The sequence below is a fragment of the Peromyscus eremicus genome, chromosome 15, assembly GCF_949786415.1.
Source record: "Peromyscus eremicus chromosome 15, PerEre_H2_v1, whole genome shotgun sequence".
In the NCBI taxonomy this organism is placed as follows: Eukaryota; Metazoa; Chordata; class Mammalia; order Rodentia; family Cricetidae; genus Peromyscus; species Peromyscus eremicus.
The window spans coordinates 30411207-30438509 of record NC_081431.1 but is presented as its reverse complement, the minus strand read 5'-3'; the positions used below and the strand labels follow the sequence as shown (position 1 = coordinate 30438509).

Genomic DNA, 27303 nt, shown 5'->3' with positions numbered 1-27303 from the left:
TGCAGATACCATGTGCTTTCTGATTTGCCTATTCTAGAAATTTTACATAGTTAAAAACACGATCTTTTATGTGTGACTTCTTCCACTTAGCATAGTGCTTTGGAAGCTCATCCACAATATAGCATGCATCAGTATTTAATTCCTTTTTATGGGAGAAAACATGTAACACATGTACAGCATTTTTGTTCATTCACTCATCACTTGGGGCATTTCCATCTTTTGGGTGTGGGGAGTAGTGCTGTTGCGAGCATCACGTGTATATAACTACTTAAGTCTGTGTTTTCTCTTGGATGTGCTTGGATCTGCTGCAGACAAGATGCCGTGTAGAGAACACTTATACAGTTTGTCAGTTCCCCACAGCAGACACACCATTTTACACAGTCAAGGAGAGCCCAATTTCTACGTAGTCTCTCAGATACTTAACAGATTTGCATAGTCCTAATAAACAACTATGTATGGTTGTTGGCCATTTGTGAATCATCTTTGGGGAAATAAGTCATTCCACTATTTAAATTTTTAGTGAATTTTTTAACGTATCCATTGATACCATATATACAATGTGTTTTGATCATGTCTACCTTACATCCAATCCCTCCAACTCATCCTGTACCCGGCTTCACTACATCCCCTTCCAACTTTATGTATACAGGAATCCAATAGGAGTCACTTTGTAGTATTTTTCCACTCACTTATTATTGAAAAATATAGGTATTGTTTAAGTTTTTAAATGCCCCTCCCTGCTCTTCTCCAGACCCTGGTACCAGTATTTGTCCTTTTGTATGTAACCTACTTCATGTAACATTTATCTAAATTGTAGCATGCATCAATTGTGTTTTAGAGGTTGAATGTATTCCTTATCATATAGATGATTTTATTTACTTAACCACTGACTGATGTTAAGATTATATCTAACTTTTGACAACCATGAACAATACTGCTACAAAAACTGGTGTACAAGAGTCTATGACAACCTCGAAGTTCTCTTGGCTATCCACCTAGGAGAATGATGGGCCAGGCCACATGGTGGTTTTTTTTTTGTTTGTTTTTTGAGGAACTTTCATGCTTTCTTCAATGGCTGCTGCATTTTACACTCCTACTGGTGAGGTGCAGCGGCTCCAGGTCTCTTCAGATTTGCCTACAATTTCTCTTGCTTTTTTTGTTAATAGCCATCCTACTATTTTGTTAATAGTTATCTTCATGAAAATGGTAACAACTACATTTCACTCACTACTGATGTTGACAATCTTCTGATGTGCTTATTTGCTATTTGTATGTATATACAAATATATATGTGTATTTTAGGTAACTGTTTAATTTTCTTATTTTTTGCAAGTGTGTGTGGTACATTGTACATTGGAGTGTGTGCACATGTCAGTAAAGGAGAAGCTTATATATTGGGTGTCTTCCTTTATCACTTTCCACCTTAATGTTTGAGACAGGATTTCTCACTTAGCCTGGCGCTCATCAATTCAGCTGAAGTGACTACTGCTCCATGTGTGCTGGGGTTACAGATGTGCACCGCTGCACCGTGTTTCATGTTAAGTGCTGGCGATCTGGACGTGGGTTCTCATGGTCATGTGGCAATGTTCTACAGACTGTGGCATCTCTCCAGCCTCTGCCCCCTTCTCACTGCGCAGGTTTTTTGGTTGTTGAATTGGAGTTCTTTGTATCTTCTGGCCACTTCTCAGATGTATAATTTGTTCTTTTTTTTCCTCTCCCATTCTTAGAGCTACCATGTACCTCAAGGCATGAAGGTTTTTAACTTTGGTGAAATTTATTTTTCTATTTCTTGTGCTTTTGTTGTTATACCCAAGAAATCACAGTCAAAGCTGATGTCATGAAAATTTCCACTTTCTTCTAAGAAGTTTATATTATGCAAACAGAAAGGAAAAGGCAACAAAACAGCTGTAAAGAGTAAAAGCCACATGAAGACTGGAGCCAAAGTCCATTATTCTGGAAGGAGAAAGGACTAACCATCAGAAGGAAATAGAGAAATTTATTGCCATTGAAAGCTATAAATACGGCTCAGATGAGTCAGACAAAAAGTAGTAGGTTTGACACTAAAGTATAATTTGATTTGGCCAGATTTGCCTTCTCTGATAATTTTTAAAATTCAGTATATTTTTTGATGACAGATTTTTGTGAATATTTAAAGGTCAATAAAAAGGTATCTTATGATACATTATACAATAATATATTCTGTAATATCTGTAAATTAATGGATTACATTTTCCCCAGAAACTCATTTTCCATCATTATATTATCAAACTAGATATTCCTGTTGCAGACACTGCATGTGCCAACGTGAGTCAGTAATTATGAATCTGTTTCCTCCAGGTTGTCCAACTGCAACCATGCAGAAGACAGAGCACTTTGCAAAAAAACAACAGCACGGGACACTTTTGCTGAACTATTTGTTGTAGTTCTAAAATACCTTTTTATTTTCCTAATATATTTGTTTAGAAAGATTAATGCCTTTATCCCAGAGTTTCTGAAGGCCTCTTTTATGGCCCAAATGTGACCACAAAGGAAATGCAAATCCCTTTTTCCTATACTCCAGCTATTAACTAGCCAACCTGCTCTATGAGGGAATGGCCTTTGCTAGCCCCACACTGCACTCAGCCGCTGTGCAGGAATGTAGCTTTGGCAACAAGAAAGGGATGGGCATGGCCACATCCAATGCATGTTGTAGTTTGCTGGTTTTGTTTTATGCACCAAAATGAAACCTGTTTATAGCTCATATAAAATATATAACAAAGAATAATAATTTAGGGCCTAAAAGAAAGTTATAAAATCGTTTTTAGTTTTAGCACAAACACTGAACTATCTGAGAAGTACTTTGTACTTTAAATATATGTACATAGTTTCATTTTTTTCTTACCCTGAGACATTTCTTAAGAAAAATAATCTGGAATCCAGCACATGAAATATCTTTGTGGACATATATTCTATAAAGATGATTTTATTTCTAGCATCATAAGAAACCCAGCTCCCAAATAATGAATCTTGGGTACTCAGCACACCTCAAGTACATTATACATTAAAGAGCAATGAGTTCTCCCTTGCAATGATTGCAGCAATTGAAAGTTATATTTTCATATCTGGTATAGGGATGGAAACGTCCAATATTTTTCTTTGTAGTGAGTAATGCAGGTGGTGAAGATTCAGCAAATGGGTTGTCCGGTGAGCTTTCTGTACAGGTAACTGGATCCAAAATCCGTAGAACCTAAGGCAAAGAAGCCATGTCAGATGTTAGCAGCCTGTACCATAAAGCCTTGGGTTTCACTGGTACCTAACTACCTAGGACAATTCATTTTGTTTTATGTGCTATCATCAAAAATAACATCGGAATGAATTTGAATTTCTCCTTCTTCCAAAACACTGTAAATTCAGCAATGATGCCTAGTTATGACATTAACCACCTTTATTTTAGTAACTATGAAACCAATACTCTTTCGCAGACATCTACAGAAAGAATAAAAACAGAAAAATGAAGTTCTATGAGTTCTACCTCATATGATATCAATTTTCAGTTTTATCCCAAAAGCACCCACTGTCTCTCTTCTCTCTTTCATTCAGTTCTTTAGAGTAAGGATCTGACCACCATTCTTCTGTGGAAATGCTGCTTTTACTTATGGGAAAATAAATGGCCCTTCATGTCTCTTTTTAAAAATTATGTATAATATTTTATGCTAATAACTATGTTCATAATACTTTGTTCTCTCATTTCTTCCTCGGTCCTGGCTCTTCCTGTTTCCTCTACTGAGATTCAAAACAGGTGGTCTTGGGTTGAAAAACAAAGTCCAATTAAGGACAAGGACGGCCTTTTTGGTCCACAACTCTTATTCTCAAACTCATCATGACATAAACAGAGTTATGTTTCAAAGGAGGTAGGCTCGGCAAGTGGATCTGCCTCCCTGTGCTACAGTCGGGGCTTATTCAAAGGCGCTCTTGGCCTTGCTTCCCTGCTCTCATGTGCCTGGACACTTCCCTCTTCCAAGTTAACAGCATATACAAGACGCTGTAGCTCCTGTTTAAAGCATCTTGGCATCACATAAGAGCTCCCATGCTACTTTAGGACTTCCACTTGTTAACTACACTCTACTTTTAAAATTCAGCTTTTAGACCTTTTATTTTGATGGAACTAAGTTACATGTTAGATGACAAGCAAAGACAGAAGGATTAATGTTGCTTACAAACTTTGGGAGGAAAAGAACAGTTTCTAAGTAGGGCACATGCTATGACATTATGGGTCTTTAAAGTGAAAAATCAAATGCTAAGGGAATTCAGTAGGAGACTGAGATATGGCAGAAAGCCTTCTACATTTTAGCCTTGAGGTGACAGAGCTGGATCTGAAGCCTTGCAGAGATCCTGCGGCACAGCATGGAGGGAAGAAATGGGAGGGCATTAAAGCCGACGAAGGAAGAGTGGGGACGAAGTTACTGCATTGATCTCTGAGAGGACAGTTCCTGAAGTAATGGGGTGGAAGGTCATGAGGCACGTGAAGAGAAGGGCTGTCGGTCTTGTTACTTGAGGGAATGTGGCAGGGTAAAGAAGAACGAGCAGCTCTAGAGCAGGCCTGGAGCACACCCACCACTGCACAATGAAGCAGAGAGCAGAGAAGACAGGATGGCGGACGTTAGTCAGAGAAACCAAGGCAAGAGGAGTTTCGTGAATGAGGGAAAAGCCAGCTACACTCCAAGATACCGACAGCAGCTGAGTACATGTGACATAACCTCCCAGCAAAGAAATAGTAGGAAGAACAAACAAGGCTTTGAGTAGTTTACTTTTTAGGCACTGATCCTTTTAGTAAGTAGCTGAGCACCTACTACGTGCAACATCATACCAGTCCATGAGGAAACATAGTAAGACATGTTTTCCAGTCTTTAAGTAGTTTTAGAGAGAGAATCACACAATAACAACATGACACAAGAGCTATCTCGATATGCATACAAAGTACACTGGACGTTGGACACTAAGAAAGACGACAGAAAATTGTTTAGGCAGGTGGAAGAGCATGCATTAGAAAGAGGCATGAGAAAAACAGTCTCTCTGTGAAATGAGAAGTGAGTAGGGCTGCTAGAGGAGGAAGTGGAACTTGGGAAGTGACTCCTGTAAAGGGGGATGGAAACACTGTGCTAAGCCTTCTATGCTCTAGGAAAGAATTCAGTCAAGGAGGCAGGACTGGGAGCTAGCTGTCTGATGACTGCATTGACATTTGCAAGACAACTCTGACAACAGAGGATGGACGGCCTAGAGGCAGGAGTTAAACCATCTGAGTAAGTGACAGGTAAGTACAGATGTACATATGCATTTTCTAATACTTCTGCCTGTGATGGGAAGGTGATCTTCTCCTTAGAATAGAGTAGAAACATTAGGAAATTTAAGGGTCAAAGGAGGAACCTGCTCTAAGATCACAAGCTTATTAACACAAAAAACAAATTGAGGTTCTACATTTCAAAACTCTCAATGCCAAGCAAGCATAACATGTAGCTTTCAGCAAGGGGTCAATAAAATCTCTCAGCTATAGAACACATTCCACAGCTCACGGAAGAGAAAACAGGTTACCTTTTCAGCCATTTTCTCAGCTGGGGTACTGAAGAATTCTACTGTTGCTGGAATCTTCTTCTGATTGCTAATGCCAACATTTCCCAGAAGATGAGCGTGCACGGCTTCTGCCAACTTGTGGTTTGAGAGTGCCAGCCCTGCTGTGCTGTGGGGCTGTGTGTTAGGGGAGTGTGTCTGCTCTCTTCCCCACTGTAAGGAGACCAAGAGTTCCTCCAGAAACCTGCAGAACACACATGAGCAACGAACACTCATAAGGACAAAATACAAGAGCCAGTAAGAGGAAGTAAGCAAGCAACACGTATTTCAGAAGTCATTTAATATCTTTACTCAGAGTTCAAGTCTCAGGATGACTGGTCAAGGGCAGAAGACACTTGTTAATCTACTACTATGTTATTACCTGGAAATCATGAAAACAAGTAGTACAGTTTAATATAATCATATTTGGTTGTTGAAGTCTGAATGCTAAATCAATCTCCAATATCTAGAGTTAACTTTAATTGGTCATAATGTCTAAACTATTTTCTATATTGTTGGATTTGATCCACTAACAGTCTATAAGGATTTTTACATCTATGTTCATTAAGATAAAAAGTCTACAGGTTTTTGCTTATGATCTAGTTTGTTATCATAATGCTCGCCCCCCAAAATGATTAGGAAATTGCTCTCTTTCCTTCTATACTCTAGAAGAACTTGTGTACAATTGTGTTTCTCTCTTCCTTAGATGTTTAGTAGCATTTAGTGGATCCATCTAGGCTAGAATTTCCTTCACTAGGCTTTTAACTACAAGTTCAACTCTTTAATGGGTTAGGGTTAGTTAACTTATATATCTGTTATTTTTGATGATTTATTTTAAAATTATTCGTGTGTGTGTCAGGTGTGCGTACATAAGTGCAGGTGCCCACCGAGCCCAGAAGAGGGTGTCAGATCTCCTGGAGCTGAAGTTACTAGTAGTTACAAGCTGCTCAGCATGCTTTAGTGCTGAGAACTAAAGTCAGGTCCTCTGCAAGTGCAGCACACTCTGAACTGCTCTGCCATCTCCAGCCCTCCTACACCTGTTCTGAAGTAACCTTTGGTAATATGTCTTAAGCTTATCTAAATCACTGACTTGATTGGCTAGAGGTATCAATAACATTCCCTTATTATCTTTGCTATGTCTACTCAATCTATTGCATGCAGGCTTTCATTCCCAATACCTAACATGCACCATCGTTCCTCAGTGGACTGGCTAGAATTTTTTTCTTATTTATTTATTCTTCTCTCATACAATACAACCTGACCATAGCCTCTGCTCCCTCTCCTCCTCCCAATTCCACCACCACCACCACCATCTCCCCTCCCCCTCACTGCCCCTCTGTTTCCTCTAAGAAAAGAGCAGGCTTCCCCGTGACATCAACCAGACATGGCATAACAAGATGCTGTAAGACCAGGCACAAACACTCACATCAAGGCTGGACAAGGCAACCCGGTAGGAGGAAAAAGTCCCAAGAGCAGGGAAAAGAGTCGGAGACACCCCCACTCCCACTACTGTTAAGAGTCCCACAAAAGCCCCAAGCTAAACAACCACAGCATGGATGCAGAGGACCTAGTTCAGACCCATGCAGGCTCTGTGATTGCCACTTCAGGGCTAGACATTCCTTAACTTTATCTTTTTTAAAAAAGTTTCATCACAAAATTGTTTTAGCTATCATCATTAATACTCTTTCTTACTTCTGCTTAATTTGGGTTTAATTTGCTTTTTGCATTTCTCAGAGTAGTAACTTAAATTACTAATAAGCCTTTTTTTTATTTCCCCCAATAAACCTCCCTTTTTATCTTTTTACAGATAGGATCTTCCTACACAGCCCAGACTGGCTGGAATTCAGGTACTTCTACCTCAGCTTCCCAAGTGATGGGATTACAGGTACACATCATCATAGCCAGCCTGGAACAAGCATTTCCCTTGAAACACTGCCTTAATTGCCTGTAACAAATTTCCATACTTTGATATATTTTGCTTTATTCTTCTAATGTCACATATAATTGATTAGTAATTATTCAATTACATAAAAGTACAAAGACCTTTTAAGAAACACTGCCCATGTGTTTATTTATTTATTTTATTATTATTACTATATATTTTTAAAAAATATTTCAGCCTGTTAGTTCTGGAATGCAAAGATATGCAGACATGTTCTAATATTACAAAAAGACTTCAAAATCTCTCCTGTGGGAGAAACAGGTATGTCACTTGGCTTCCCAAACTATACAAAGCCACCATATCCATACCCAGGAATTACTTTTAAATGCAGAAACAACCTCACTTACAGATCTCTAACAATTCTTTTCCCTATTAGGAATGTGAGATGCAGCACTACCTTTTCTGTTTTTAGGGCTCCTTCCTCTCAGGGCATCTATTTTAAAGTGTGACTTACAGTATACAGTTGGTATGTTAAAAAACATGGCCACACTGAAACAATCCAACGAAACCTTTCCCAACAGCGAAACCTGCAGGAGTCGACAGGAGAGTTCAGAATGTGAACAAGAGCCGTACTTTTGGGTAGAGATCATTTCCTGGCGAAACTGCTCCCGTTCACTCAGGAGATCCTGTATGGCGCTCTGGGCATCTCGGTTCTGACGCTGTAGAACTACTCTGAAGTTCGTCAATTCGTCTGCCATTACTCTGAAAAAGAGTGATTGTCAGTTTCAAAAGCTAACAACAGGATTTAACATGCTCACTGCTTTGCAGCTCTAGCGTTTTAACTGAGAACATTTTTACATACAGAGCTTCTGAAGCAGGATCAGTTGAAATATTTTTTAAATGACAGAAAAGTACCTAACTTTTTTATATAGTGACTTAAATTATTAAATGCATGCTTCTAACTATTAAAAAACTGAAAGGAAAAGAAAAAGTAAATTATTTTTCTCACTACTCAATTGTACTTTGAGAAGAATGCTGAAAACTTTCTCTAGAACAAAGAAGTCTTCCTCTGCCAAGCAGCCTCATTCTCCTTTACAGAACCAATAAAGTTTCTTATTTTTCCAAAAAACTAATTTAAATGTATTTCAACATGAATGTGTGAGGAAAAAAATAATGGGGAATGTGTTTACTAAAAGGAAAAATTTATTACAAAGTTTTCTACATCTTGCTATTTTTTTCACTAGAAGACAAAAGAAGGACCTTAGTATTCAACTACTAGAAAATATCATAGATATAATACATGAAGAAATGCTAGTCTACAATTTATTCACAATCAGCGGTTCTTAAAGTATAGCTTGGAGACCTTTGGTGTCTTGTGAGAAATCTCCAGATGAGCTGTTTTAAATCAGCAGTTATTAAACACACGTTTGTCCTGGGTAGTTTACTGCACACCTGACACGGATTAGTTAGCTAAGAAGAAGGCACCACAACTCAGAAGATGTTTCCCTAAGACTAGCCTGTAAACTAGCCTGTAAACAAGCCTGTGGGGGCGTTTCCTTGATTGATGACTGATGTGGGAAGGCCCAGCCCACTGTGGGCGGTGCCACCTCTGAGCAGGTGGTCCTGGGGTATAAGAAAACAGGCTGAGAAAGTCTAGAAGAACAAGTCAACAGGCAGTATCCACCCACGGCACCTTGAGTTCCTGCCCTGACGTCCCTTGGTGATGGCGTGTGACCCGGGAGAGATGTAAGCGGGAACAAACCTCTCCCCGAGAAGCTGCCTTTGTGTGTTTCATTACAGCAGCAGAGACCTGCCTAGGACAGACAGTGTCTAAAACATGCTCTTATTGCTGCAGAAGTTGAGTGGGGTAGGGGACAAATGAACAAGGACCAGCGTGGTCAGAGGCCTGGACCACGGCCTTGTGGCTTTTTCCATGTGGCAGAGTTGCCTCACCAGCTTTGCCATAGTGAGGATGCTTTCTGTTTATATATGGGAAGAAGAACTTGAAAAGGTCTATACATGATAAAAGAGCTATGAGAACGGAGCATGCTGGGTGGAGACTACCGTCTTAGTAAGTGGGAAGGAGCTTGCTTTCTCTGGGTAGGAGGGGAGGGTCTACATCTGCCTTTTGTGACTGTAGTATTTCCACATTTGATTTTACAGTTGTGTTGTTTACTGTAGAAGAGTGAGTTTTAGAATGAAAGGGGGCCATGATTACCCACCTCTCTCTAAGAGACTACGTGGCCCTCCAGAGGGGGAGTGCTGCACATTAAATAATGTATGAAGCACTCCGACAGTCTTGCGTCAGAAATTTTGCCTGTTATTTTGCTATGAGTCCAAAGAGTGACAGGCAGAACAAACAGCAGGGAAGGAAGTACTATTTACAACAGAAAACACCTGCTTGCGAGGAACTTGCTTCTCCACACATCACACTGGATCGACATCCGCTCCAGCTGTTCCGAAAGCTGGGCTGTGTTCCGACCTAGTGCTTCGTTTTCTAAAATGAGCTGGTTCTTCTCCCGGGCTAGGCGTTCAAAGTGATACTGCGGGTCATCTCCAACAGAGGCCACCAGCAACTTTTTTAACTCACGATTTATCTAGGATGAAAGAAGACAACCAAGACAAAAAGCTTAAGAAATGTCACTGACTTGATAGTAACAAAACTGATGACAGAGAATCTCTTTCTGTGTCCTTTGGAGCCTGTTCCAATGTGTCAGGTTTTGTCTCATAGTTTACTTTATTATTATTCCTTAGAAGCTTGCTTGTTTTCTAATGAGAGACAGAAAGGGGGTAGATACAAATAGGGAGGGAGGGAGGGAAGGAGGGAAGGAAGGAGAGAAGGGGAGTAGAGGGGAGGAGAGGAGGGGGGGAGAGGAGGGGGGGAGGAGGAACTGGGAGGAATAGAGGAAGAGGAAACCACAATCAGGATATATTATATGAAAAAGAAATCTATTTTCAATAAAAGAAAAAAATTAAGAAAAGAAAAATACTAGAAATAAGACAAAGTGAACCTATATGAATAGTTATACAGTTATATCGAGACAGTGTAATTACAGGTGTTACCATTTTTATTGTCTTTCTGAATTTTCTTTTTGATCTTTTAAAAATGGTGTGTGTGTGTGTGTGTGTGTGTACACGTGTGGAGGCCAGAGAAGGATGTCTGTCTCCATCACTCTGTGACTTATCTCCTTGACACAGGGACTGTCAGTGAAACTATAGCTAGTCTGGAGGCTAGCAAGCCCCAGATATCCTGTCTTTTTGTCCCTGAATCTAAAACCCCAGCACTGATGTTAGAGTTGTGCATGGCTATGCCAGGCTTTTTACATGGGTGTTGGGGATTTGAACCCAGGTCCCCATACTTGTACAGTCAGCATTCTTACCCATTAAAGCAGTTTACAAATAAATATATATCATTTTATACTTAGAAATTAGCTAAATATATTAAACTATTAAATTCAAATAAAATGATTTAAATATGAATAAAATCTGGATAAGAACCACTAATCACTGTGTTACACACACTATCACCTTGCAAAAAGATGTAGTCTTGGGCTAGTGAGATGGCTCAGTATGAAGGCCTGACCACCTGATCTGAGTTTAATCTTGGGAACCGAGGTGGTTCTGACCTCTGCACTCATTAAGTGGAATGCATCCCTCCCTATACAGTGCACATGCGCGCGCGCGCGCGCGCGCGCACACCCTAATATCAAAATGTAAAGTTTAACAGAAACAAGGGAGGGCTGAGGCAATTTTATTAGGCTGCGAAGGTTAAAGTAACACAACTGAACGCTATAGACTCTTTTTAACGTCTAATGAAGACACAGTAACTTATTTCACACACACCCCACACTCTCCCCAGGTATCAGGCAAAGATACTTGGGACGAATTCTTCGAACGAGGACTGCTAATTTGTCAATGGCAAAGCCCAACCTGGTCAGCTCATGAATGTGACCTACTTTTCTGACTTGGAGGTGGTCTGGCCTAAAGCTGCTCGCACCTCCACTTCCACCACACTTAGAGTTTGAGTCCCCTCATAAACTCTTCCTACAGGCCCGATGGCACAGTGAGAAATTCAAGAGGAGGCTTTAGAGAAACGACAACCTACGATAAATGACATTTCTGAGAAAATGCCGTTTTCCAGCATGGGATTAAAAGGTCCAGAGGTAAAGATCAGAGTTCACTGAAGCTGTGGGCTGTGCTCACCTCTGTCTGTACCCGGAGCTGGTTTGAAAGGCCTTCTTTGTCCTGAAGTAGCCTCCTTTCAGAATTCTTGAGCTTCTCTAAAAGCTTCTTTGCCTCTGCGAGTTCCTTCCTCGGGTCTGTGACTACCTCTGGCTGCAGGTGGACTTCCTCTCGGTGATAGCCCAGAGACTTAAGCTTTGTAGTTTTGGTGGGGATGTCATGAGAGATGGCGGCTTTGGGGACAAATATCCTCACAGCTTCAACTTCCACTGCCTTTTCAGTAAGAATCTTTCCCAGCTGAAGAACGCCTGGGCTGTCTGAGGGAACTTTCTTACGTGGACTCTGAAGGACATGTTGATTTATGGGTTGGACTTCAGAGGTGACTTCAACAGACTTAGGGGGCTCCTCTGTTTCCATTCCATCTCCTGCTCCTCGGACTGGGGTCGAAGTGAGGTTGCCTAATGAAGAGGTCAAGCCAAGGACAATTTACCAAAAGACATGATAAGAAAATGCCAGACTACTTGTTATGTAGCAGTTCCCTCCCTGACTGAAACACTCCCTTCTGTAGGAAGCTCCTTAAGCTAGAAAGCGAAAACTCCACACAGCTTCAGGAAGTCCCTGAAAATGACAGATTCACTAGGCCCCTCCATTCCAACAGTAAACGATAAAGGTTGTGCAGAGTCACTCTCAGAGGAGCCGAGACTGGAGACCAGACCAGCTGCCTGGAAGAAGCAGAAACCGCCAGGCTGCTGGGAGGAGGCTTAGAACCACCAAGGCACCTGGAAAAAACACCCTCCAACCTGTTGAGCTGCTTGCAGGCTGTGCAGTGTGCCCCGATTCCCAGCTTTTGGGGAGCTGTCACCTGTGCTGGAGCATGGACCGTGGTGATGCAGCGGTCTTTGAGTCATTTCTGCTCCTGTTAAGTAACCCCAAGAAAATTCATTGGTTCACCAAGGCAGACGATGGCAGTGTCCATTCTTTGCTCTGTCATGGGCTCCCTATCTGGAGTGAGTAGGTGTGTGTTACATCTCTCCATGAAGTCTTGCCAAACAACACTGCTTTGCCCTATGTTCTAAAGTATCAATAGCAAAAGGCATGGAAGAAATTCAAGAGTAATTTCTAAACCATCGTGCATCAACAAAAGTCTTTATTCGACTTTCATGTTTAAGATTTCCTTAAGTTAAAGGCTTCTTTCTTGGAAAACGCAAGAGAATTTGTTTCTGGCTTCCATTTTGTAATATACTCCTAGAAAAATAACTTTCTTCTATTTATTTCTATATTGAAATATATGAAATGGAAGTAACAGCCAGGCCATACGGTGGTGATGAGCAGGAATGTAATAAGGTCAAGCTCTGATGTATTATGGACACTCAATGATGTCAAATATAACATATATATATATAACATATAATATATATATATAACATATAACATATATAATATATATTAGCAATATATACATATATTTGAAAGTATCTACATCCCTCATAATAGATTAACCTGTGTTATGCTTTACACAGGGGTAGAGAAGGGCATTGTGTATGTTACATTGGAAAACTGATTAGGAAAAGTATCCCATTCTTACACCTAAAGGGTAAAAGTTAAACTAGTGAAACCATATGGGCTGTGAGACTAAACTCCCTTAAACCTCACTTTTATCATCTTTACATTATCTTTCCGGGGTCATATGCCCTGTGTGGTTTTCGATTTATTTTACATGCACTATGTTTCTAGTATGTATTGTATGCTCTAGTCAATAGATACATGAATAGCAATAAATTCATAATGTACAGTAAGGAGAAACATACTAATCGGTAGCAGTGGTTATAATGATGGACTGAAGAGGTCACACACAACAAATACAGTACCAGGCAAAGAATAAAGGCCAGATATTTTGTGAGACAGTATGGACCACTGTGCTTAAGATAATATCTAATATAGAAAATAGGGGACACACACACACACACACACACACACACACACGTGCGCTTGTGCGTGCACATGATAACATGGGTGCTGGGACTTAGTAGTATAGCACATGCTTAATAAAAGTGATGTATTAATGAACAGTTTTATGACTACACAACTTTGAATTTTTTTTAAATAAACTTCTAGTTGGGTATAATGGTGTATGCCTATAATCCCAGTACTTGGGATTCTGAGGCAAGGGCAGTAAGTTTGAAGCCAGCTAAGACTGATAGTAAGAGCCTGTCTTGAAAAGAAAGAAAGAAAAAAAGGAGTTGAAAAGCAGTGACAGCACATGTGAGGTTTGGGCTACATCTCCAGCAGCACAAAATATAGCAACAACAACCACAACAAAACCAAAAACCAAACCAAACCAAAAAAAAACACAGAAGAAATAAATATATAAGTCCTGGTGAAGATCTGTATTGTCAAACAGTCTTTCAAACTCACTTTACTAATCAGTACATCTATTTCTTGTATCTTTAGATATGCTTGATTTTTGCATTTTCAAAACGTAACATTTAAAACAATCCATGTAAGAATACATGTAAATTGTTCAGAATGGTGGTGGACAAAGTGAGCATTCATTAAATGTCCTTTTACTTTTGTAATGATTGTTCTTTTATGAAATCTAATAAACTTTGCCTATTGATAATGGGGAAAAGGAAAGTTTACTTAGTATTATAAAATATAATTCTGACTTTCATACTCTTATGCTAGTGTTAAAATGACATCACTGGAATATAAGACATTTCATTTCATAGATTTGTTTTTCTATTTGGTATGTATCAATGTATTGGTGCTTAAGTTATATAAAATAAGCCCGGCGGTGGTGGCGCACGCCTTTAATCCCAGCACTCGGGAGGCAGAGCCAGGCGGATCTCTGTGAGTTCGAGGCCAGCCTGGTCTACAAAGTGAGTTCCAAGAAAGGCGCAAAGCTACACAGAGAAACCCTGTCTCAAAAAACCAAAAAAAAAAAAAAGAAGGTACAAAGGCATCTGGGGTTGTAAATTGTTTTCTAGCTCACAAAATATTTTATATTAGGATAAAATCATTTTAATATGCAATACAAATTGAAACAGGCTCATGGCTTTGGGACCAATTTTTGAAATGATAAAGGAAGATTTCAGAAAGTGAGACCAGGGTTTAGTATTATAGCATGTTGGAAACAGCAGCACTTTACAAGGAGAATGCACACAAACCCTGTACAATTAAAGAACCACCCTTGTATGGATGTATGTAGACAGGGCCTTACTATGGAGCTTAAGCTGGTCCTCAGGCTAACATGCAGCCCAGGCCAACCTTGATCTGGAGTTCTTCCTGCCTCCACCTCTTGGTACAGCATCTTGGTTGACCTGTTTTCATATTCTTAAAATTTCGTTTTAGGTTTGTCTAATTTTATCTAATGTATTTCACTTTGTTACTTGTCTTGTTTCTGGTGTTTAAGAATGCAGAATCATATATTAACTACAAATTAAAAAGAACAACAATAAATTTACCACTAATGCCACACCATTCCAGTCCACTGAGGTTGACCCACAAGAAGCAGGTGATACTTTGGTTATGGTTCCAGTCAAAATGGATTCCTAGGCAAGTCATAAAAACTTGATCTAGGAGTTTAAATACTGTTATGTAAAGGAAAAATTTAAGTAAAGGAACTTCAAACAATAGAGATTCAAGGTCAAATCACAAAATCGTTAAAAGACAAAGAAACAATGTGTATTTGACAGATAATTCTTTTCAAACAAAACAATCATAATTCCAATCAAGAAATTCAGCCAACTTTCAATTCCAGTTTACTCTTTAACTTGATTTAAACTGTTCTACCTAAGAACTCATGGCTATCAGAAAGGACCCATCAGGTCTTGTTAACATGCAGCTGAGCAGGCAGAGCCAGGGCTTTGCATTTTCTTACCTTTCATATTTTTTTACCATTCTATTTTTCCCTCTGACACACATAGAAACCTTTATTACACATGTACTAGGCTATGCAGGGCACATTCATAAATAATTACATCCTTCAAGTTCTCAGACAAAAACTCATGGCACCAGCTCTGTAATTATGAATAATGATGAATAAAGCAAAAACCTCAATCCTTGTTCTCCAGCCCTTGAAGGGAAGCAACCAACATCCTGTATCATTCTGACCCTCATACCTGTGATCATGCATTAATCAGTTTAAACAGATGTAAAGTTTATGGCTTTTTCATACTGGCTTTCCCATGGACTGACGAAATATAAAGAAACAGAAAAATCACTAGTTTAATGTGGAAGTCTGCCAGAGTCCAGCTCCGACCTGCTCCTACCTTTCGAAGAGTTCTTGGGTGGAGGAGAGAGGAATGAGGAAATATTAGGTAGGAAGATGGAAAGAGACAATAAGAAAGACAAAGACACAGTATAGCTTTGGGAGGGCCCTGGGTTAATACCCAGCCATGCCCAGAGCTTTACTGAAAAGGGCTTTTTATAATATGCCAGGGGGAGAGGCAAAAGACCTCCCCCTTGCAAGATCAAAGCACACTGTAAAGCCAGGTGTAGACCCTTCCAAACTCCTGGTAAACACACCCGTGGCAAAATCATCCCCTTATGCAGTCCTGCTGGGTAGAGCAAGCTCAGATTCTCAGACCCTGAGTAAAGTCTCACTAGGAAGCCTCTGTTTGCCACCACAGTCTAACATTCTACATAGAGACTCGCAAACTTTTTTGGTAAAGGGCCAGAGAGGAAATATTTTAGGCTTTTGGGATGATGAGGTAAAACTGAAGACAGTCTTTAGGTACTTATATGAGAAGACAAAACCAATTTTTTTCTCTTGATGAAAGAAACTTTGATCAAGTAGGTAATGATAAAAACAGAATTCATTTTTACTCAGGATAATAATTGATTTACATGGGATGCAGTTACTGTTTATAATCACTAAACTGACTGCAAACTTTGTTAAGGGGGGTGAAGGCCACCATTTACAAATTTTTGTTTTAGATTATGGAAGGAAAAAGAGCATGATTTAGAGGCCATCACTGAACAAATATTTCCCTTATTAATGACAGTGTAAATCTATGAGGGGTGTATTTCAAGTCACATGACTGGGCACAGAAAGAACATCAACCCCCTGAGCCAAGCTAATACTAAGTTTCTGTAGTGGGTAGCCATTCCAGCTTTGATCTGGAAGTTCCAACCCCCATTAAGGCTTCGGCAACTGTCTCCCCTACAAGGCGGGGCCAATGGAGGCGCCGGGAGACCTGAGATCTGGATGAGCAGCTCTCTCTGTTCCAGGACCCTGGACAATGGAGGTGGACCAAGCAGAGCTCCAGAGAACACCGCTGGACTGCGATACACCTTCCCCAGACCCCGCGACCTACCTATCCCTTCATTTGTAAGTTACCCATTAAATAAATCTTCCTTTTAACTACGTGGAGTGGCCTTAATAATTTCACCAATAGTTTCCTCTGCCATTTGGGGTACAAGCTTAGGCCACTCATGAACTTCCCATCTTTCTGTCATGTGGAGCTTGGAGAATGCTGTAAGCACTACAGTATTTCAGAATAACCTATTGTTATTCCAAACTAGACTATTGGAAGCTACATTAGTTACAGATAACTCTTCCCAGCTCATTTCACCAGCTAAAGAAATGTGCTTGGCATAAAAAAGCAAAGTGAGTACGTGCTTAATTAATGAAGTTATTAATCTGTCAACACATACCTAACTTCATTTAAACCTTTAGTGAAAAACTTTTAAAAACAACTTGGTTTTTTCCCGTATTAAATCATTAATTCTGAGTTCCACTACATCCTAGTCTGACAGACTCTCTGGAACACATGTAAATTAAACAATAAAACGGTTAAATTGGGGCTGTCACTTGGTAAATGTTAAGACAATATTCTTTTTTAGGGAGTGGGGGGCAGCTGGGATTGAAGCTAGGCCCTAGGGCCTGGCAAGCTAGCAGTCTACCACAGCCCTCCTTTTCATTTCTGTTTTGAGATAGGATCTCACTAGGTTGCCCAGGTTAGCCTTGACCTGACTCTGTAGCCCAAATAAGATTGGAATTTGTGATCCTCCTGTCTCAGCCTCCCAAGTAGCTGGAATTACAAGCCTGTGCCACCAGGCCAAGCTTGAATGTTCTTTTAAATGTCACCATTATCATCTAGTCAAGTTTACTTATTACATTAGAAAAATATGCTAGCCGGGCGGTGGTGGCGCACGCCTTTAATCCCAGCACTTGGGAGGCAGAGCCAGGCGGATCTCTGTGAGTTCGAGGCCAGCCTGGGCTACCAAGTGAGTCCCAGGAAAGGTGCAAAGCTACACAGAGAAACCCTGTCTGGGGGGGGGGGGGGGGAGGAAGAAAGAAAAATATGCTATAGACCATCAGCTTAACGTTTATGAAGGCGATGTCCAGACCTTACCTCTATAGGCTCTGGATCAACAGTTGCCTGGTCAAATGTGTGCCCACTTACGAATGATGCATATCCTCTGGACTTTCACAGTACACACCGGTGCTCTAACAGCACTGAGAAGTGCTAGTATAACCAATTCACCTGGGCATTTCCAAATTCATTTGCTCATAGAATCATTTTCACTCAATTTTTATGACACTATAGAATTAAAGTCAGATAACGTTTTAGGACTTGCAACTATTTAAATGTCTAAGACCTCACTATCTAGTTACTAAACTAACTGTGATAGCTACATTTTAAATGTAGAAAAGTCTATAATTTTAATGTTTTAATTAAATTGCTTATTTTAGGTTTGCCTTCGAGATGAGCCCTAGTAGTAACGATCCATCCCTCCTACAATGGCAGTGCTGGTCACATGTTTGGGAGAAAGTTCTAGTGGTATACTAAGCAATCACATTTCTCTCCTGACACAGTTAAAGAAAATGCAGGCAACTGACAACATTAAATGTAGGTATTCCTTTTCTCGGGCCATGCAGCACAAACATCTTTTTTCACTAACAAGAGTTACATTAAAGTAAGACTAGAACAAACAGTTGTATTACCTGCCTTACTAGATAATCAAGATAAAATGAAATGATATGAAAATGCTTTTAACTTTAATCCTCATTACAAACAATAACAAAAACAATTTCATTGCCCAGGAGCCTTTCATAGTAAAGTTTTAATAAGCAATCATACTCTATTTAGTTTTTGCTTTTGGCCAAGTGCATTAGTTGCTTTCACAATGGTGATCATTTAATTGCTCTTATTTGCCATTCATTCCCGGTCCATTACTCTCACCAGTCTCCCACCTGCTTATTCTAATGCTAGCCAACTCTTCCAGGGAGGCAGTATGTTGCTGTACCGGTAAGTTAGATGCAGTTATCTGTCAGCATCAGCTTTGCCTCCTGTTTCCTCCTAGTTCACCCTCTTTAAAAGAGAAGAGTGCTGCCAGAAATCTGCTTCCTACAAAGCTCCCCTTTAGAGAACTGCCACTGGCAGAACTCTTGCTACCCAGGGAGAACACTCATTCTGGAGTTTACTTTGGGACATGCTTTGACTCTTGCCTATATGCAAATGGGAGCTGACTATAAGCGCCGAATTACAAGGAATGTGATCTAGGACAGTGACAGACTTGTAAATTGTTTCTATACGTAATCAGTTACTGAAACAGAAGAGGCAGAAGAGAGCAGAAGAGGCAGAAGGTTTAAAAATATTGATATTGGGGGCTGGAGAGATGGCTCGGTGGTTAAGAGCACTTTCAAAGACCGGGGTTTGATTTCCGCACCACAAGATGACTCACAATCATCTGTAACTCCACTTCCAGGGGATCTGATGCCCTCTTTTGGGCTCTGTGTGTACCAAGCCACTTGTGGTGCACATATATACATACATACATACATACATACATGTAAAACACTCATACAAATAGATTTCAAAGATAAAACAGAGAGGAGACCGAGACTGAAACAAGACACAATTAGAGCAGCACTGTAAAAGGATTTGCTTCAAAGCTGGAAATGTAACCGTGAACTGGCACACTTTGTGATTGAGCAGCTTGGTGTGTAGATAGTTCGTAATTTAAAAAATGTTAATTTAAACCCAAACATCCAGAGATGTGGTTACTCTATTAGACAGGGAAGAGTTACAATGAATGCTGAAAATAAAAGTGCCATCATGAAAGTCATGGAAGAATTTCCAAAGGTGGAGAACCATCACTGGCGTATTAAACACTACAAAGAGGCAAAGCAAAGTGGAACTCAAAAGTGACTACTGCACACAGCATGCACTATGGGTAGAACGGGACCCCGGATTGTCATTATGTTAAAGTTCTAGCTCCTATGTGACCAAGGTTTGGAAACGCTATCTTTGTAAATAGCTAAGATAAAACCACTTAGGATCCACTATCACTGACATGAAGAGCCCCAGAACACAAATAATTCTCAAGGAATCTATGCCACTTAGTCGCCTGTCTAAAGAATCCCCAAAAGTCTGGGCACATCTTTAATCCCAGCACCTAGGAGGGGCAGGCAGATCTCTGTGAGTTAGAGGCCATCAAGTTCCAGGACAGCCAGGGCTACACAGAGAAACCCTGTCTCGAACCCCCACCCCACCCCGGTCCCCCAAATAAAACCCCCAAACCAAAAATCATAAAAACAGGAACACTTACTTTTGGTTTCTAAGCTTTTAAGGGTAGCCATTTTTTCCGTAACTAGTGAAAAAGCACTCCAAGACTTTCACCGAAGACCTAGAAATGTATACATATTAAATTAAAGCCATACCAATATATTCAGTTGGTGCCTCTACTTTAAAAATTATATTTTAATTGTTGCTGCCTTTACTACCCACACATTTAGAAACGAAGCCATTCTTCGTTACCCCCTTTTGACAGGCGGTACTATAGATCTATTAAATATTGGAAAAGCAGGCATAGGTTTATGTATTATTCTTTAGAGTCTAGACTGTAGAGTAGGTGACAAGCAGCTTCATTCACCACAATCCCTCAAAGCTGACTGTTCCCGGTATTACATACGACTCCGGACACGGTCTAACTTCCTGAACATCACAAATCCTTGCTCTGAAAACGTATCCCCAGACAACTACCCAAGAGCACACTGAGATCGAAATGTCAGAACCTTCACCGGGAAGATGCGACGCAGCGAGTGTCGCTCAGTAAGTGAAAAGCGGAAAGATGTCTAACTTAAAAAACAAAAAAGTACCAACATATAAGGCGAGCCGTGGGTAGGGGAAGGTGTGGGGAGGCACGGGTGCTGAGTCTAAAAGGGGGAGGGAGCGGAAGCGTCAAGACTGTCAACCTCATTCCCTAGGGGGAGGATCCCAGGTTTGTCCCCGTCAGAAGAAACCTTCCCAGAACCATCTTTAAATCCCAAACCCGTGGCCGCCGAGCTCCAGCCCAGACCGCGCTCTCCCCGCCGCGTCGGTCCCCCCAGCCGGCTCCAGGATTTACCTCTGATCGTCTTATTTCAATGCTCGCCGCACAGGCTCTTCCCTCCCCTCAGCGGCCGGCTCACTCGGTAAACTTCTCTGGCATTCAGCAGCCGACCCGCCCCTGCCTTCCAGACACCTAACTACTGGCTCACTCGAATCACTTCCTGTTACTCAGGGGTTCGTTTCCGGAATGCTCTTCTCGGGGAGAAGGACCACCAGCCCCGTGCTGTGTTGACAAAGGTAGAAACACAGAGTCGGCTATGTGTCGACTCAGTAAGTGAAAAGCTTACTTTAAAAAAGAAAAGAAAAAAAAAAAGTACCAATCTATAAGGCGAGCCGTGTATAGGTTTAAACTTCCAGGTCACTAACAACCAAACGGATGTGCCTACGTTGGAAGGGAGAAGGTGGCGTCGCGTTGCCCCAGGCGATGAGGTAAAGGGTGGGTCTTGGTGTGAATGGGCGGGGCCTGATTACTCCCAGCCAATGGAGACGAAGTGGCCTGGAGGCGGCGTTGGATAGGGCCTGCAGGAAGGCGGGGCTTGTGTTGCCAGAGGAACCGGATCATCCGCGGTGTTGTCTTCCTGTCTAGATATAACTGTTTCCTGTGCTGAGATCCACAAACTATGGTGAGTATTACAGGAGGCTGGAAGAAAGGCTGCTGGGCCCCGGTTACTGAGCGCCCAAGTCTTCGGGCGGTTGGGCACTCAGAGGCGACCCCATGCCTTCCTTCTTCACCGCCTTATCTCGCTATGCGCAGGTACTTCTGTCCCTTCTCCCCGTTTTGTCCTGCAGCACCCTAACTTCCACTTTAGCGCCACTAAAACCTCAAGCTAGAGTAATGTAACAAAGTAAAGGGGGAAAGATTTGGAATCTAAGAACACCCGATGAGACATTATTTCGATTTTATAAGTTTGCGTTGTCCATCTTTTGCATGTCTCAAGAGTGCAGCCTCAGACCGATGTGATGGTGCCTCAACACTAACTGGATGTGAATCTCCCTAAACCCTGGAGCCTCTTCTCCCAAGTGGTGGAGTTCTGCCTTGCATCTCCTACCAGAACCGTCTAATAATAATAGATGTCTGCTGGCTCAGCTTGTAGTTGATTGCATACTTTCCAGGCCTCTGTACTTTAGCAGGTATGTCTTTCAAGATTACTTGGAGAGCTTCTAGAAGGCATGAGCACCACCATAAATTGTGACTGAATATGAATGGGGCTTGATAATTTGCCTTTTTAATAAGCCTTTGGGTGGTTTTAATTCACCCACTGCTCTACTACGCAGAGTTCTAGTTAACTCATCTTCAGTCTTCTCAGCACTTGAGGATGGTGGACTGGACCTAGTAAATTATTGCCTTTAGATGAGTATAGCTATGACTTAGCAAGAGACATCCTCACATCTCATTGCTCTTCAGCAGTCCTTGTTACCCAGTCTGTCCCTCTTTCTTGTAGAGACCTTTTCAAACCTTCACTTCACAAACCCTATCCCCCTTCCTCTTCTCTCCCTTCTAGTCACTGGACTGATTCTAATAGGCAGTGTGTTCAATATCAGCTCCTTGTTGATCAATGCTTTTATCCATCCTGTAGCCTTGTATTTCTACTTTAGAGAAGGGAGTGTCAGGAGATTATCCATCTACTTTTGCTTTTGATTTCACTTGCTCCCATCTATATACCCATCTATGCCATGAAGGAGCATTTGATCTGTTTTTTTATATGTGTGTGTGGGGTGTGTGTGTGTGGATACTGATTATTATGTAAAGCACATTTCTCACTGTGACTCATGATCTATGACAATCGAAACATGGTGTACTTTGAAGAGTAATACACCTTCAGGTAAAAGAGTGGAACTCTCCCAGCGTGCAGATTTATCTTATTCCTCTTTGACCTAGGGATGGTGCTCTTATTATTTGTCAAGAAAACTGAATTTTTAAAAAGCCTAAAAACAGTTAAGTAAAAATTGCATGGTTTTCTCGACATCTAGCTCTTTCTCCTTTCTGAGAAGCAGTGAGGTGTTGTTAGAGGCGGGGAAGCTGGATGCCCCTTCTCTCTGTGTGTGCAGTCTAGGCACAGGCAGCTGGATGTGTGTATGTGGCGAAGGTTCTCTATGGAGGACGGAGGTGGTTCACTTTGCTGTGTGGCTTTCTCATCACTCTGATTGAATTATGTCACCAGTGTGGGAGAGTAGCTCAGTTGGTGAACGGCTTGTGTTGCAAGCATGAGGACCTGCATTCGTTCCCCAAAATGCACATGGAAAAAAAGCTAGACATGGTGATCCAGTACTGGATCCAGTAATCCCAGTACTGGAGAGGCAGAGACAGGTGAACCGGTAAGCCAGCCTACCTTACTTGGTAAGTTCCAGGCCTGTCTCAAAAAACAAATAACAAACCTGACTTCTATCCTTGGGACCCACATCATGGAGGGAGAGAACCAACTCCCTTAAGTTGTCCTGTGACTTCTATTCATGTACTCTAATATACACACACATTCACTATAAATAAGTATAAAAATAATTTTCAAAGGTGCATGGTACCTGAGGAATGGTACCCAAGGATAGCTTCTGTCTTCCATGTGCACATGATACATGTTCTTGTGTACCCATACACTCATACATAAACATACACACACACACACACACACACACACACACACACACACATACACACACACAGACTACACAGAGAGAGAGAAAGTCTACAGAGAGAGAGAGAGAGTCAGTCTACACACACACACACAGACTACACAGAGAGAGACAGGGAGAGAATACATACACACACACACACACACACACACACACACACGGGGGGGGGGTGCGGAGAGGGGGGCAGAGGAGAAATTAAGTAGTTTGAGGGTATGACATGATGAGATGCATTCAAGGAAGGTCCTCACAAAGATGTTCTTTTCAAACTGAGATTTTAGGAATAGAAGAGATTTTCTGGGGTAGATCTAGAATATTCCATTCTGAACAGAGGCAAGGTTAGTGCAGAGGTACATTAGAGAACCCGGAGGAAGGGAGGACTGGAGAAGGTGGGCAGGAACCCAAAATACTGAACTCCGTGAAGCTTGGAAAGAACTTTAGATTTTATTTTAGATATACTAACATAATGTGACTCATATATTTTATCTATTCCGTCATTTACATTTTTTTTTTTTAACCCTTAGCTCTACCTTAAACTTCAGCCATATTAGTTTGGTCTAACAGTGCCATTTCCCCCTGCTATCTGTAACACCACTGAAATTTTCTGGAAATTATTTTTCTTCTCTTCCCTTTGCAGATCAGAGATTCCTAATTTCTCTCCTTACAATTGGCTTTATAACTTGGTTCTCCTTTTCTGGCTGCTTTTGGTTTCCATAATAGCTTCCATAGGTGTGGTGAGTGTGTTGATGAGGTGTGGTTTTTCTCAGAGGCTCTTATACCGCCCCTTTTGATGGTGCAGCAGCAAACATTGTCTAAATGACCTCATTGCTAAACGCTGGCTATTTTAGGATCGTCTGTTAGTCAGACGTAAGACAGGACAGCCACTAGAATGTGCCGTTCACCCCCACTTACTTCTGTTACGTACACTTGCCCGTTAAGGTGCTGTTGTTATCTCTGCTGACTCAACTTGCATTCTGTTCTAGGCACACGTCTTTATTCTTTAAATGTGCTCCTGTATGCTTGTGTAATGGCTGCAGGCCTCTCTGATGTTTTTACACTTGATTTCATCCTTGTCCACAGACCTAATATAGTCAAATTAAAAATGTGTGTGTGTGTGTGTGTGTGTGTGTGTGTGTGTGTGTGTGTGTATGGGTTATGGATAAAACAGCTTATTCTGCTGTAGAAATATGGAAAATTATTGATTACAATCACTGTTATTATTTTGGTAAAACTCCCTAGGCACATATTTATATATGTGTGTACTTGTGTATATGTGATTCTACCGTATATATTGTTTTTAAAATACATTTTTCCTCACTTAATAAATCTTGTATGCTTTTTCTGGATTCGTTTTAAGAATTACATTTTATATTTTCATTTTTTCCTGATTGAATCAATCTGCATATTAATTTGTTGTATTATCACTCTATATAACACATTTTACACATGTCCATTATTTCTTTAGAATAAATTAGAAAGGTAATAACTAAGTGAGGGATCCTGTGCATTGTTAAGATTTTGATATGCTGCCAAATTACCCTCAAGAAAGTTTCACCAATTTGTACTCTGCCAGCAGAATGCCAGGATTCCTGTTTCTCTAACACTCAGAAGTGCATATATACACTTAACAATAGATTTGATCTTTTACTAAGAAGCCCTCTTGCCTTTCTTAGAATATTGAGAAAGATCACAAATTGCTGCATGTTGTATAAATGAAAGTAACTGTTAATACTGACCTATAATATTTCTCTGTAATTGTGTTTTCATATCTCTCATAAAGTGTTAAGATTTGAAATGTATTGTCTGTTTGAAATGAATAAGTTCACAGCTGGCTTACAAACCCTTTACTCGTGCAGAAGTTACCTAGCCCTCCCTTGGAAGAGGCACTTTGTTGCTGGCCCTGAGTGGAGCTAGAACTGGAGTTTCTCAATCTTTACTGCAGTCCTGGCTTCAGCACCTACCAACCAGGCACTGTGGGGGTCTTTGGGGGCTATTGTTTTCTCATCCATAAAATCAGAAAGCAACTTATTATTCAGATTACCTTAAGGCACTTTTATGAGCATCAAATAGTGAATGTTTATAAAAGTAATTCATAAACTGTAATGTACTAGCCATATGAAATATATTGTTTTTATATTAACCAGATTACTCCCTAATGAGAAGGTAGTTGGGAGAAATGGGAAGAGATTAAAAATCTAAAACAAGCTTCAGAAATAACCATTTGAAGTTAGCAGTATTCTTGTCCACTTTGACTCTTGAGAAATTTACTTGTGTATATTAAATTCACTTTTCTTCAAGCGCTCTTACAGGTTTATTTTCCTGATGGAAGCAGTTAGAGGCTAGAGAAAAGAAAGGAGAGGATGAGAAATGGGAGAATTGGTCCTGAGTTCAGGTTTAAGAACCCACATGGTCCAGTGGATGGCCACACACCTGTGAGAATGTGGGTTCCACAAATTGGACTTGGTGTGCTACTAAAAGAAAAAGGGCCTGGAGTTGAGAAGGGGTGAGGAGATGGGAAGTGGATCTGGGAGGAGTTAAGAGGAAGAATGGAGAGTGAATGTGGTCAATATACATTGTATGAAATTCTCATAGAACTAATAAAAATATATTTTAAAAGAACCCATTTGGTTGCTGAGGGCACATTAAAGCAGTGCACACCTTTAATCCTAGCACTTGAGAGGCAGAGGCAGGCAGATCTCCATGTTTGAGGCCGTCCTGGGCTGCATAGTGAGTTCCAAGACAGCCAGGGCTACACAGGAAAACCCTGTTGTGCAAAACTAGACCCCTCCCCTACCAAAGAACCCATTGGTTTAGGGGGTGGGCAGCTAAACATGTCTGATGTGTTTAATTGGGCACTGCATCTGATATCTGTGGGTTTCTGCTCAGTTTAAATGTGAATATTTGCTTCTGTAGCTTGTAGTTCTTTGATTTTGATTTTCAGTGACATTTGATCGTGAAAGTACAATTGGAACATTCAGACCTCATCAATTCCTTGCTACTTGGGTTCAGGGTTATGGCTTTAAATGAATTAAAGTCCCTCCATCTGGCAAGTTCAGCTCTATTGTTTATGTCAATCATATTTTTGTTAAGTAACTTACTGCATTTTACCACGTGCACCTACATTTTTAAAAGATAATTATATTCCTTTGATATCTGAATACTTTCATGTTTTTATGCAAAGGGAGGGTGGCTTCTATAATTACCTCCAGCTTTAGAGCTTCTAAGAGCTTTATGATTTTTTTCAATATCCTTCATACACGTCATTAAAATTCAAAATGAACTTGGAACAGTTCATTAGAAATGAACAGTGGGCATAGGCTCCTGAACTGTCTGATTTTCTGTTGAATTCTCGAAGTGTAACACACATATAACATACAAAGATAAGACCTTTTTTTTCCCCTGAGACCGAGTTTCTCTGTGTAACAGCTCTGGCTGTACTGGAACTTGCTTTGTAGACCAGGTTGGCTTGACCTCACTCAGATCTGCCTGCCTCTGCGTCTGCCTCCTGAGTGCTGGGATTAAAAGTGTGCGCCATCACCTTCTGGCTAAGACTAACTTTTTAAAAGCAGGAATAATTCAGATCATTCTCTTTAAAGAGCTCACAGAGTGAGTCTTATTTTAACATAAGACTAAAAGAGACTTCTAATTTTCTTGTTTGTAAAATGAGGTTGATAAAAACATTAGCTTTAT

The 27303-nt window shown here is 40.7% G+C and overlaps 2 protein-coding genes across 7 annotated transcripts in view; one reads left to right on the top strand and one right to left on the bottom strand.

The window, feature by feature from the left end:
* Positions 1–2932: 2932 nt before the first annotated feature.
* Positions 2933–21437, bottom strand: Blzf1 (basic leucine zipper nuclear factor 1). 4 transcript variants are annotated; one of them, XM_059280120.1, is made up of 8 exons: positions 21306–21437; positions 21005–21211; positions 20207–20284; positions 11669–12105; positions 9863–10062; positions 8099–8227; positions 5569–5788; positions 2933–3226 (listed from the first exon to the last, which is right to left on the bottom strand). In XM_059280120.1, the coding sequence occupies exons 3-8, from the start codon at positions 20235–20237 to the stop codon at positions 3041–3043; spliced, it is 1203 nt and encodes a 400-aa protein (XP_059136103.1). In that variant the 5' UTR covers positions 20238–20284; positions 21005–21211; positions 21306–21437; the 3' UTR covers positions 2933–3040. The 4 variants fall into 4 exon arrangements, with proteins under 4 accessions (XP_059136103.1, XP_059136104.1, XP_059136105.1 ...); XM_059280121.1 differs by lacking the exons at positions 21005–21211; positions 21306–21437 and adding an exon at positions 20386–20501; XM_059280122.1 differs by lacking the exons at positions 20207–20284; positions 21005–21211; positions 21306–21437 and adding an exon at positions 18007–18195.
* Positions 21167–27303, top strand: part of Nme7 (NME/NM23 family member 7) — a 144155-nt gene continuing 138018 nt past the window's right edge. For 2 of the 3 annotated variants that reach the window (XM_059280126.1, XM_059280124.1), the window contains exons 1-2: positions 21460–21611; positions 21927–22119. The gene's annotated coding sequence lies outside the window, so the exon portion shown is untranslated. Of the gene's footprint in view, positions 21418–21459; positions 21612–21926; positions 22120–27303 lie in introns of those variants that run through there. The other variant, XM_059280125.1, reaches the window with a different exon arrangement.

Excerpts from the sequence above, each read along its gene's own strand:
- Blzf1 (XM_059280120.1), bottom strand. The coding sequence starts at position 20,237 with ATGGCTACCCTTAAAAGCTTAGAAACCAAAA. Across the intron at positions 10,063-11,668 it reads AGCTCCGGGTACAGACAGAG|ATAAATCGTGAGTTAAAAAA; the intron begins GTGAGCACAGCC and ends CTTTCATCCTAG. Across the intron at positions 8,228-9,862 it reads AGCAAGTTCCTCGCAAGCAG|AGTAATGGCAGACGAATTGA; the intron begins GTGTTTTCTGTT and ends ACTCTTTTTCAG.